Below are 13,652 nucleotides of genomic sequence, written 5' to 3'. Positions count from 1 at the left end.
CGAACATGCGTTCAAGCATGGTAACTTTAGGGTTCCCCCATCCGACTTCTTCCTAGGCGTATTAGATCACTTCATAGTGGGATTAGGACAACTACACCCTTATGCCATAGGCAAAATAGTTCTGTTTGAAATGTGGTGCGTCGCACTCGATAGGGTTCCGTTGGTTAAAGTTTTCTGTCATCTATACCGCTTAGCCAATCACCACAAATCCTGGTTCACCTTCTTTGCCCGTCAAAATTTCACCAAAACCCCAAAGTCGAATGCGGGTAACTGGAAAGAAACTTTCTTTTTCATTGACCAAACTGTAGTTGGTACCGCTTTTCCGCAAACGCTTATATGGTGCGAGAAGGTGGAAAAGGATGTGAACAAAACCCCGGTCCTTGATGACGAGGAAACAAAGCTGTTAGCAGAGTACGCTAATGCACAGCTGGTGCACCGGTCATACGGGAACGTGATGTTGCGGCTAGGGAAGATATCCACACACTGGCCATGGGAGGATGTGCGTCCAGCCATAGTCGGACCGGATGGAAAGGGTAGGAATAGTATAATCACGTACTAACAACAGTTTGCTATTTATGTGTTCTAACACATGCGTGCATGTTTACAGAGATGAAGATGAAGAGAGTACTGACTGCGGAGGAGATTGCGAGCATCGCCTTCCGCAAACAGAATGTGAACCAGCCGTTAGAGCAGGAGAAGACTGGCGAGAATGCACCTGCCACCTCCGGCAATAAGCGCAAGGCCGCCGAAGCCTCCCAATCCCAACAGAAGAAGAAGAAACTCACTCCCAAACAGAGGGAGGACAAGCGGAACGACAACTTCATTCCCATCGAACCCCGTTCTGCGGATCTACCTCCCCCATCATCTGGTAAGAGTTCTGCTTGCGCGCATACCGCACATTTAAGTTTACATTTATTTAACCATTTATGAATACGCAGGGCATGCTGAAGAGACTCATCACACCCCACCGCGGGTCAATCCGGACCTCGAAGATACCGCCGAGTCAAAGGACAAGACGATACACCTGGACTCCGAGTCTACACCAACCCCGCCACACGGTAGCTTTCGATTGGCGAACCTGGCGCAGCTCACCCAGTCATCTGCGGAAAACACCACAGAGCAATCCGCCTTCCTTCAACAAATTTTTCCTGCTGAGTTCCGCAACCAACTAGCCGCACTGCCTTTTAATCAGGCGCTCAACGCCTTCGTCCAAAACGGCCTCGTCTTTTTTGGCATGGTTGCGGATCAAGCCCGCCGTTCCACTAACTTGTATCAAGTGGCCGTGCAGAAAGAAACAGAGCTAGGGCTGCTGCAAGCGGGGGTTGATCAGGTGAAGAAAGACAGGGACGCCGCAGAAGAAGCGCGCAAGGCGGTGGAGTTAACCGCGGCGGAAACCAAAACTGCACTGATTGAAGAGAGAAAGAAAAACCGCGAGCTGGTTGGGGTGGTTGACCAGTCCAAGGGGGAGGCGGAGCGTCTGCGGGTGGAGCTGGAACGGGTGACGAGGGAAAAGGATGACGCGATTACAGGTCGCGAGCTAGCGAAGGCGGACTTGACAAAACTCCGCACCGCTCTTCCTACCATTGCGCAGAAAGTAATGGATTCCAAGCCTGTGTCCGACAAGTTCAACGCCTATGTTGACGCGGTTAAAGACCACGAAATCAACAAGGCAGTGCTATAGGTGATCCAAGCCTGCGGGCTCACACCGCCGTACCCCGACGTCGTGCAGAAAAAATTGAAGGAGGGTACGGCTGCGGTGCTCATGGAAGCGGAAGAAGCCATCACTGCCATCCCGATCCCCCTAATTAATGCGTTTGCCACGGACCCTAATATGTCGATTGATGGGTTCCTCAAGGAGGAGTTTTAGTTTGTTGTAATAGTTTGCGCCGTAAGTCCTATGCTTAGGCAGGCAATTGTAAATACAATTTTTGAGTCATAGGTCCCGTGATGGGCAGGTATTTAAAACAATTACCATTTGTGTAACAACTTAATATGATGTATATATATTTCTGTTATGCATGCGTAGTGTGTTTATTTGTTTATATATCGCGAATCAAAATAAAAGGTGAACCGCATGCCCATGCGCATAGTTAACCAAAACTCATGCGTATGCGGATGGTACTGCGTAAAATAAACCAATACTTTAACAATTTACCTTTAACAATCTAGACTCAGAAGCTACTGCGTTTTTGCTTTGTCATGTACTAGAGGTGCACGGTAGCTGTATGGTAAGCAACGCAACTAAAAACAATCCAATGTCTTTATGCTTAAGAGTTCCTCAAGCAAACCAATGCGAGAGTAATTACGCATAAGCAAACCAATGCTTGTAATTTTTTAAGTCGACTTTGCAGCCATCTAGTCTGCGTGGCGCTTGGCTAGGGGAAAATAAATTCCCTTTGCCTGCCGTTAGCGTCTAGCCTTGTAACCAAACAGGCTTCTACCGCACGGGGGCTAGAGGACACCCCTTAAGTAGGCAGGAACCGCATACAAAAAAGATTTAAACAACAAAAGTATGCGCGAGTAAATATTTAATTGGCATTAATCACAATTACAACCGCGACACATCCAAACGGACGGAAATTACATAGAAAAATAATGTGCTACAATAAACTGGAGTGATCAGGTCCACCTAGCTACATATAACATTTTTTCAATAACGTCGCATGCCAAGTGCGTTTCACAGGTTTTCCATCTAATGTCTCGAGATGGTACGCCCCGGTATTGTTTGCCTTCGCTACCCTGTATGGACCTTCCCAACGGGGGCCCAGTTTCCCAGTATCCTCCGCATGACTTGCGTCGTTCTGACGCCAAACCAAGTCACCGCACTTGTAAGAGCTCGAACGCACACGCTGATTATAGTACTTTGCAATTTTTTGCTTGTTATTTGCTTCGTTGACAGCCGCAGAGAGTCAGCGCTCTTCCAGCAAATTAAGATTTTCCCGCAAAGCTTCAGAGTTATTTTGCTCATCAAAATTTTGTATGCGGAACGTTGGTACCCCAATTTCTGCGGGTACAACAGCTTCTGATCCATAGACCAAACTGAACGGGGTCTCACCAGTGCTTGCTTTGGGTGTTGTTCTATGCGCCCATAAAACCTTCGGTAGTTCATCCACCCAACCAACGCGACCATGACCCAACCTAGCTTTGATTCCAGCTACTATATCCCAGTTGGTGACTTCGCACTGGCCATTCGCCTACGGATGCGCAACAGATGTAAAAGTTTGCTTAATATTAAGCTCCGCGCACCAGCTGCGAAAAGGGTCACCCGCGAACTGCGTACCGTTATCGCTAACAATTTCGTTTGGTATACCAAATCGACAGACGATGTCTTCCCATACAAAATTTTGCACCCTTTTCCCTGAGATTTCAGCCAGCGGTCTCGCTTCGACCCACTTTGTGAAATAGTCGATTGCAACAATCAAGAATTTGATGTTTCCTGCGTGTGCAGAATGTGCGTAAGGTACTGATGTGAGTAACATGTTTAGAAAATAAATGATAAAATTATCTCGGCCTTTTGGGAATGGTCCGACTATGTCGATTGCCCATTTGCAGAATGGCTACGGTGAGGAGACTGGTATCATTGGATGCGCAGGTGCTCTGCTAATAGGTGCATGTATTTGGCATGATTCACATTGCTTAACTATGCGCGCAGTATCCGTGTACATGCTGGGCCAATAATATCTTAGCAGCATTATTTTTGACACAATGGACCTGTGCCCCGAATGGAGTGCGCATGCACCCTCATGCACCTCGCGTACAACTTCCTCTGCCTCTTTCGGGCCAATGCACCTTAAGTGCGGTCCCAAATAATTCTTTCGATATAGGACGTCACCCTCAAGGGCATACAGCGGTGCCTTAACGAGGACTTTCTTTGCATCAGCGGAATCCGCAGGAGATGTGCCATCCCGCAGAAAAGCCACAATGGGCATCATCCATGTTGAGCTTGATTCCTCAACTGGTGCCACTAAAGGCATCATAACAATGGATTTCGCATTGAGTTCTTCCATTAGAACTTTATTCCCCATATGATCAAAAGCCAAGGCAGCCAGTTTGCTTAGCGCATCCGCCTTCTTATTTTGCCCCCGCATTACGTGAGAGATTTGAAAAGCTTCAAATTGGTCAGCGAGGTTGTGAACAAGCGATAGATATTGCTGCATGGCTATATCATGCGCTTCGAAATCTCCGCTGACCTGACTGCATACTAGCTTTGAATCCACATATGCGTGCAAAATTTTAACATTTAACTTATGCGCAATGCGCATACCTGCTAACAGAGCCTCATACTCTGCTTCGTTGTTCGTAACAGCAAAATTAAACCGCAGTGCGTATGTATGCTCTTCGCCATCTGGGCCTGTTAAAATTATACCCGCACCTGCACCAGATGCGCTGCACGCACCATCGGTGTACAATTCCCATGGTGACAAAGTTGGTGCAGGTGGATCCTGATGTTCTGCTGACGCCTCGACATCCGCAGGTAATTCTGCTAGGTAATCAGCAAGTATTTGACCCTTAACCGCACTGCGCGAAGAGAAATTTATTTCATGTTCACCTAATTCAACTGCCCACTTAGCCATTCGGCCAGAAATCTCAGGCTTGTATAACACCTGAAAGAAAAATCATTGCGTTAGTCAATGCGGTAACCCCGGTCATTGCCGCAAAGTAGGCGTTTACCAACCTGTTTGATTGGTTGATCAGTTAGAACCACGATTGGATGTGCTTGAAAATATCGGCGCAAACGTCGCGCCGTATGGACCAGCGCATATACAAGCTTTTCTATTGGTGAGTAGTTTACTTCGCTTGATGTCAGCGTCTTGCTTACGAAGTAGACCGGCATTTGCGTCTGAGAAAAACCTCAGTCGTTAAATTTCTGCGATATAAATAAAGCATGTAAATTAATAGATTACCTTTCCGCGATCCGCGATGAGGACTGAGCTGACAGCTTCCTTCGATGTCGCGAGGTACAGCGTTAGCGTTTCTCCTGATACTGGCGCAGTAAGTGTTGGTAATTCTGCAAGCACCTTTTTCATCTTCTGAAAGGCTGATTCTGCTTCCTGAGTCCATACGAAGTCTTTTTTCTTCAAACAATTTTTCAAAGTATTGAAGAATGGTAACTGTCGTTCTGCGGCTTTTGACAGAAACCGTGTGATAGCCGCAAGCTTCCCCGTTAGACTCTGCACATCTTTCTTTGTCTTCGGAGATGGCAAATTATCAATGGCTTCGATCTTTTTGGGATTGGCCTTGATACCCCGCGCTGTCACCACATGACCTAAAAACTTGCCTTCCTCTTCCCCAAAACTACATTTAAGCGGGTTAAGCTTCATGTTGATCCTGTGCAGAGATGCAAACGTTTCCAGGATGTCCGCGAGCATGTCTTCTTCGGTGTTACTTTTAATTACCAAGTCGTCGACGTACGCTTCAAGATTTCTACCGATTTGGTGCTTGAATGCTGCATCAATTACACGCTGATAGGTCGCGCCCGCATTCTTTAAACCGAAAGGCATCTTCGTGTAACAATAAATACCCTGCGGCGTATGAAAAGCAGTCTTGTCCTCATCTTCCGCAGCCATTAAGATTTGGTGATAACCCTTGTATGCGTCCAAAAAACACTTGTACCTAAATCCCGACAGTGATTCTACCTTCCAGTCTATCTCCGGGAGAGGGTAGTTGTCCTTAGGACATGCTTTATTAATGTCTTTGAAATCAACGCACATTCGCCAGTTACCGTCAACCTTTTTTACCAACACAGGATTTGCAACCCATGTCTGATAACGCACTTCCCGCAGAATGTTTGCTTTGACAAGGTTGTCCACCTCTGCGCACAACCAATCACTGCGGTCTAGGGCCATATGCCGCTTCTTTTGCCTAACGGGTGTCAATGATGGATTAACGTTTAACTTATGTTCCGCAATATCCCGCGGAACCCCGGTCATGTCTGACTCGCGCCATGCGAAAATATCTGCGTTAGCTGACAGTATTCCATGCAACTTGCCCTTCGTTTCGGCTGACAAGCCTGCGCCGATTTTAATTCGCTTATCCGGATGCAAGCGGTTTGCTATTACTGCATAGTTTGCAAGTTGCTCTCCTACGCTAGGAGCGCTTACAGACGCGACAGAGCCACACAGCTCGGTTGCTTGATGTGACGCAACTGTGGCAACGCCTCCTACTGTGGGAAACTTAATCAAACCATGCACTACCGATGGGATGATGTTGAAACGCCGTATGAAGTTTCTCCCTAGCAGTGCGTTATATCGTGAAGTTGAACGAACCACATAAAAATCGACCAATTCATGCCTGATCATCTGCGGGTTCGTGTCATCCGCAAGCTCTATCATTAATTCTATTCGGCCTAGCGGCCACGAGTTTTCTCCGGAAAACCCTGATAGCGTAATATCAGGCTGGCGTAACTGCGCTTTGACTTCTGCCGGAAGGAAACGATAACAATGCTCATACATAATATCGACACCGCTGCCAGTGTCAACATGCATGCGCTTAACCTGGATTCTGCAATCAGGGGTGCGACACTTGATGATAATGGGCTCATTAATAGAATCAATTGACATTACAGGATGGAAAGTGATTGGGAGAAGCTCCCAATCCTGGTGATCATTGTACTTTCTCCGCTGGCTGATTTTCTCTGCGTCGACCATGTTAATGGTTAAGTCGGCTTTTTTTTGCTTTGTCAACTTTCTGCCACGCGAAAGTCTTAGACTTCGAAGCCTCTTCTGCGGCCTTTCCCTTGTCCTTTTTAGGTGGATTTAGATGATCCAATTTGCCCGCCCAAAGCGCTTCCAGAACCCGTTCCATCAAGTTTTTACACCGGTTAGTGTCGTGACCATAATCGTCATGAAATTCACAATACTTTGTTTTGTCCCGCTTGCCAAATTCTGTAAGCGGAGTTGGAACCGCGAAGGTCGCGCATACTGGCTCCGTTGCCAAAATTTCCTTGGGCGTTTTGGACAAACTTTTGAGCAGCGCATAGTTCTGATTATTGATGCCGCGCTGATTATTTGCCACTTGATTTCCCTTTATCATTCCTGATAGGACCACCGCTAGGATACCTTCCGCGAGAGTTGTTACCACGATTTTGATCGCGCGAACGATCATCATCGTCCTTCCTCTCGTTGCGTGAGCTAGCTGTTGGGATGTCATTATCTTCGCCACTCCGCATATAGTCGTGGCATTCATTAAGCGCCTCAGCATAAGTTGTTGGGACTGTATGGCGCAGACGCCTTACCAGTGTTGGATGACGTTCTGAGTTTATACCATGTATGAGTCCGGAAATCTGTTGCTCTGGTTTGAGATCTGGTATACGCAGGCACTCATTAGTATACCTTGTGAGAAATTCACCCAAAGATTCCTTGGACTTCTGCACGATGTCATGGAATTCAATGTGAGTGCGCTTGTGTGGTCTCTGATTCTGATATTGCAGCAAAAACTTTGTCCGCAGATCCATAAACCCGGCAATACTACCCACCGACAGCTTATTAAACCACTCACGAGCAATACCCTGTAGTGTCATAGGAAATATCTGACACGCAACCGGATCCACCCAGCCTTGAGTGCGCATTGCTCCTTCGAAACGCTGTAAAAAATCATCTGGATCGGTCAGGCCATTGTAAGTACCCAACGTGCTAGGTATCTTTGGTGCTGATGGAAACGGGTATGCGGATATATGCGGAGGAAACTTGTCAAAGGTAGTCGGTAGCTCGAAGGGTGGTTTAACAGGATCCCCTTTCAAGTTTGCAAAGAAACGCTTCATCATCTCCTGAACAAAGTCAGGTTGTGAAAATAAGTGAACCATATCAGGAGGTGCGGCCTGCATGAATTGACTTGCAAGATTTGCCTGGCCTTGAACATTTTGCCAAGGTTGACCCTGCGTCTGCGGATATAACCAAGTCTGCTGTGTTGCAAAAGAGGGATAACTTGAAGACGCAGAGTACACAGGTGGCTGTAAAGGAAGCGAAACCTGTGGCGCAGATATCTGCGAAACTTGAGGATACACACTTAAAAGCCCAACTGTATGCGCTGTGCTTTGCTGCTGCGCTGTTATCGGCGCCCAATGAGAGTTTGCATCTGGGATGACACCAAATCCCCAACTATTAAGTAACGTCTGCGCATCCGCAGGAGTTAAAAATTGTGAAACTGGGCGCGGTGGTTGCCAAGGTTGCAACGGTGTAAATGACGAATTCTGCTGAATGCTCTGCGTATGCAGAGGTATTGAAACAGTGGTACTGTAAATAGGTACCTGCCGCAGCAAATCACATGCGGCCCCGTTGTTCCACCGCTAGTGCCTGCAAAGATGACCCTTGGATCCACTGACGAAAAGTCCAGCCGCGTGGTTGTGACTGGTGAGTTTGCTCTTGGCGGTGTAACCCCGTCTGAATATATCGGCTTGTACCTCTGAAAGGGCTCGCCGGATATAGGTGGAGGGTACATCGTGTACCCCGCTTGAATAGCGGCCCCCGTAGTCATAACCGGTGTCTGTTGACTATCAGACGGTGCGTTCTGAACATCTGTTTGGGTATGTTCCGATGATTCCTCGGAAGTCATGATACTGTTAAAGAAAAAATTAAAAAATTTTGTAAATAACGAGTCATACAATTCAAAACCTTAAAAGAGAAAGCAATTAAACAGTCTTGAATTAATTCGACTCTCAATGAAAGCACCACTTGATCATGCATATTTTAACCGTAGGGTTTAATATGTCTGCTCAATACATAAAGAGGGGTTTAAGGATCTTAGAACGTGACTCTCCGGTCCGGCTACCGTGAATAACCCTGGCCGACATGATGATGTCGGCGGGGTGGCCAAGTGATTAAGTCCACCTCCGATAACGGTCGTCGATCAAGAGGCCCCAAATAAGGTCGTAGGTACTAGCTTACAAAAGACTAACCTGTTAACCTTGAAAAGATGCTGAATGATGCTGTTTTACGTAATGTGTATCGTATGTGATGGTTACGTAATGTGCCGTGTGTGGTGAATGATGATTAGGGTTTGTATTTATAGGCAAACCCTAATTCTAGAACAGTCCCAGATCATGATAATCTCATCCATAACTGACTCCCCCGAATCACGGATATAATTATGGAAAAGATATTTACTTGACAGCTAAGCAACCGCTGTACCGAGAACAAAGGAATCAGATACAATCCGCATACCGCATAGCGCACACAAGCACACGCCTACGCACACTATTAAGCGCCCGCATGCATATGAGGTGCGCATGCGGGTTGCGGTATCATTATTAAAAAAAATAGTAATAGTATTTTTAAAAACAGAAGGGGGTGATACGTGAATATTTAATAGTGTAGGTCTTTAAACTTAAAAATATATCTGCACTAGATCTAAATTATCAAAAATAAATACAGTATAACTTTAAAATTATATAACACCACCCGCAAAAATGTCACCACCGTCGATATCTACCCTTATCTCCTCCACCATCGCCACCACCATTCCGACCACCGTATTCCGGCCAAATCCCCCAAAATCGCCACCATGTTCAGACCTCATTCCCACCACTCGAAGAGCTGCTGCTGCCGGCGTAATTCTGACATCAATCATCCCGTTTCTCTATCAACCTCCCGTCCTCTCGTTCGGCATTTGTACGTAAAACCCTAATTCACGCCCTTACCTTTTTGTTTCTTCTATTTTCATTTCATATATTTGTCATATTATCCAATTCAGCAGGACCAAAGGATTGGTTAAGAGATCAAAAGAAGAAAGCAGCTAAGTATTTGTTAGCCCCAATTGATGCTTCTCGTAATAGCCTCCAAGCTGCATATCTTTTAATCAGTAATGTTACATTTCTAGTTTTATTAATCTAATCATTATTTTATGTATGTATGATATGAAATGATAAGTAAAATTAAAAATAAAGTAGGTTCAATTAATTTGTGTATTAAGATATTGATGTGATTGATGTGATGTGATTTGCAGCTGGTAGTGGAACATCACCGGAAAAGGATTTGGAAGAGGTTCAACGGCTGCTTTTGTCAGCTTCAAGAGATTGTATTCCAAAGGAGAGGAATTCTATTGTTACTTTTCAATCTAATACTGGTGTTGAGGTTTTTCTTTTTTTCCCTAATTTCTTTAATTTTCTAAGAATATGATTAAGTTATTTGATTTTCTGTGTTTCTATTCTTACACCATGGATAATGGTGGTAACTATGATGTGAAGTGGATAAGAGTTACTTTTTGAGTTATGACGTTGCCATGACAATGATGGGGAAGGGGGAGTTGTAACAGTGGGCGTTTATGGGTGATGTGGTGAAATTTGATTGATATACGAGGTGTAAATAATTAAAAGTTGGAGAGAGAAAATAATTGCAACCAATCAAAGTCTGCCACCTCACCTAACTTCTCTCTTCTTCCTGTGTTTCCGTTTCACCTACGCCCCATTTGTTTTTCACAAACGCTGCATTACAAGCATTTGTTGGCGTTTGTGAGTGCCATGTTTGAGGTATTTGAGGAAGAAACGCTGCGTTATCCTTAGTCCTAGTTTGTATGGGGATTAAGCTGTTGACTAGACATTGTTAGATTGTAACGACCCAACCCGTTATCCGACCGAAAACACGCCAAAAAAAAAAAAAATTGTGGGACAGTACATCTGGACGGCGTCCAGCTCTGAAGGACTGGACGGCGTCCAAGCCCTTTGGACGGCGTCCAAATGAACTAAAACATTCTGATCAGCTTTACAATTTTACGCGAGCGAAACACCCGCTTCCCGACACTTTCACACGAAAATACTTTCACAATATGTTATAATAATTAAAACTAAGAGTTTTTCACGATAAAACCGAGTTTTACGACACCGGGCCCACATCGTCCGTTTTACGACTTTCGTACAAAATTACGAGTTTTCGACCACGTGAGTTTTAACATAAACTAAAGACCGAGCATGGCGATTGGGGATACGCTACCCAATCCTAACCAATCCAAAAGCAAGATCTTCTAAAGCAACTACGCGAGTCCACTAGTTCTCACGCTTACCCGAGCCACCGCATCCATGCAAATCTATAAAATTGTAAACAACGAGAGGGTAAGCTAACGCTTAGTGAGTGAGAATATACTACATACATATATATGCATAAAATGAACACGACACACAATGATAATCAAATAACGCATACCGGAGCATCCAAGCATAAAGGCAAGCTAAGCTAAGCATACCGTACGATCACTAAGCATCAAGCTAATACTAACAACAAGTATAAGTTCACCAACGACGATGTGTACAACACCAATAAGCTACATCCAGAGGGTTAGCTACAACACAACAATACGACAATATATAAACAATATACAAACGTCCAAGGTTAACCCCTTAACCCAATACCGGAACCGACTACCAATTACCAACATGAAGATTGGCCGAACTACACGAGCCTTAGTAAATCCGCATCCACACGAGATTACTATCTTCAATACCACAACAACATCGAGGTTGGCCGAACTACACGAGCCTTAGTGAATCCACAACCACACGAGATCACTACCTCAATAAGATGACCGAACTACACGAGTCATCGTGAATCCGAACTACACGAGACTCACTTTCTCAATTCACAACTCAATACCAACCCTTCGCCATTGGGGTTGTATAATCCACATCACAAGCATATGTGATATCGTACACACAAAGTGTGCACCTCGCCAAAAGTGGTCAACCAAAATGCACAACCGTGCCAATTGGACCTATTACACAAGTCCATCAAATCCACCTATATGTGAAGTGTGCTCTATAACCGAGAACCACTTCACCCGACCCGCACCCATCCTACACTTACATATGCACATAGGATATTAACACTCACCTTGTCGCCTTGATGAATGCAACCGAAATCCGCAACATGCCAATGGAAAGTACCTATTCCATTATCACAATACAAACAACACACTTAGAGTGGATTTACAACCCAACTCAAATCGACACTTAGTGCAATTTCGACCCATTGCACTTCCAAGCACCAAACCGCGTCCAAACTAACCAATAATCACTTAACACAAGTGAGAATGGTCCTAATACGCCAATTAAACCCGAACACAAGTGTTAAACACTCGTCTTGCCCAAATTGACACCAAACCCTAATTTTGACCCATTTCAAAATTAGTCAACCAAATACTCCCAAAAGGGTTCCAACACTTCCATAATCACTAAACCTAGTGATTAAACCCAAATCAAAGCCTAAACATGGCCAAAACGTCAACCAACTCAAAACCCGCCAAGTGACAAGAATAACTAGTCACCATAAACCCACTTCATCATCCAAAAGGGTTTCACAACTAATCAAGCTCAAACCCTAACATTGAACCTCAAATCAAACAAATGAAATTCGGAGTTTGAACTTACCAATACTACCACAACGTAGCCAAGAACGAGATGAACAACTTTAGAACCCGAGCTTTGGTGAGAATCCGACTCCTTCTTCTCCAAATCAAGCGCTCTCTCTCTCTAAACTCTTACTCTCTCTCTAGATACAAGTGTGTGAGTGAAAAGAGGTGAAATGAGGATAGGATAGCCCATGGATCAGTTTTGTGGCTCATAAACCGACCCTCAAGTGAAAATACCAAAATACCCCTTATTAACTCAATTTATCACAGCTGGCCCGTCAGTTCTGTTGGACGGCGTCCTAAACCTTGGACGGCGTCCAACCCTTCATTGCTGGACGGCGTCCTCCAATCTGGACGGCGTCCCAATCAACTGAAAAGGACCGAAGCAGAAACAGGGTTTTACATAGATTATAATGATATGTTTTCAACAAATCATATTTTTCTTTTTGCTTGCTTAGTGCTTGTTTTCTTTTCAAGGGCATATGATTATGATGGCAGTGAGATCATGAACAAAATATGCATAATTTTATTTTGTCAATACTATGCACTGTCTTAAGCTAGTTTATGTGGATTTACAACCAGACAAAAAACACAGGAGAATAAAATTGCACAATTATTTCAACTTTGCAGGTTTGCACATTCAAGTTGGTTTTAAAAAATGCAGCTTCATTGCTTGAAGACAAGGATCCAACAAAGTTGGATGCTGAGGCTAAGCTCGGTGATCTAGAAAGGTAGTGCTTCACATTTATTATTTTTCACAATTAAAGAAATCGATCACCTGTTCGTGAATAAAACTTTTGGATACAAGCAACAAGATTGTAACTTCCTCGAGTTATATGCAGGTCTTTTAGTTCACTTAATAATGTGGCAAGTGGAACTACCCCTCAGCTTGTATCTGACAGGTATTCTTTCGCACAAACGTGAATTAACCTTTTTGGTTAATCGACTATATGCAGGTCTTTTAGTTCACTTATTTTTTTTTTCTTATACACATTTTTGTCTATTCGCTACAGACAGAAGGTGGCTAATGCATTAATGGATACCATATCATCCCTAAACAATTTTGAACAGGGTATCAAAGATTGTCTTGAAATTTGACTTTTTCAACTGTTTATTATCTGAATTTGTCGTATTTATATAGTCATTTTTCAATTTTGTTTAAGGCAAATATTCTCTATCTGCAAGAGTATGTTATATTAGGTTGCTTATATTTGATATTTTCATTCTTTCAAGAAGGATACCAATGTTGGTCTCATCACTTGTCTATGTAGTACTATTTACTAGTCACCAACATGGTCGATTTATTCGATCAAAGTTGT

The 13,652-nt window shown here is 44.2% G+C and overlaps 1 protein-coding gene across 2 annotated transcripts; it reads left to right on the top strand.

The window, feature by feature from the left end:
* The first annotated feature begins 9,379 nt into the window (after positions 1-9,379).
* LOC139892327 (uncharacterized) lies at positions 9,380-13,571 on the top strand. Of its 2 annotated transcripts, none has more exons than XM_071875392.1 (6): positions 9,380-9,605; positions 9,688-9,762; positions 9,940-10,067; positions 12,964-13,064; positions 13,176-13,235; positions 13,347-13,571. In XM_071875392.1, the coding sequence occupies exons 1-6, from the start codon at positions 9,404-9,406 to the stop codon at positions 13,429-13,431; spliced, it is 651 nt and encodes a 216-aa protein (XP_071731493.1). In that variant the 5' UTR covers positions 9,380-9,403; the 3' UTR covers positions 13,432-13,571. The 2 variants fall into 2 exon arrangements, with proteins under 2 accessions (XP_071731493.1, XP_071731492.1); XM_071875391.1 differs by having other exon boundaries at positions 9,688-9,795.
* The last annotated feature ends 81 nt before the right edge of the window (positions 13,572-13,652 follow it).

The sequence above is a fragment of the Rutidosis leptorrhynchoides genome, chromosome 2, assembly GCF_046630445.1.
Source record: "Rutidosis leptorrhynchoides isolate AG116_Rl617_1_P2 chromosome 2, CSIRO_AGI_Rlap_v1, whole genome shotgun sequence".
Classification (NCBI taxonomy): domain Eukaryota; kingdom Viridiplantae; phylum Streptophyta; class Magnoliopsida; order Asterales; family Asteraceae; genus Rutidosis; species Rutidosis leptorrhynchoides.
The sequence above is the reverse complement of the archived record's forward strand: the minus strand, read 5'-3'. Positions and strand labels throughout refer to the sequence as shown.

Coding starts and splice junctions, on each gene's coding strand:
- LOC139892327 (XM_071875391.1), top strand. CDS start 9,404: ATGTCACCACCGTCGATATCTACCCTTATCTCCTCCACCATCGCCACC. Junction 9,796..9,939: donor AGCTGCATATCTTTTAATCA/GTAATGTTACAT, acceptor TGTGATTTGCAG/CTGGTAGTGGAACATCACCG. Junction 10,068..12,963: donor AATCTAATACTGGTGTTGAG/GTTTTTCTTTTT, acceptor TCAACTTTGCAG/GTTTGCACATTCAAGTTGGT.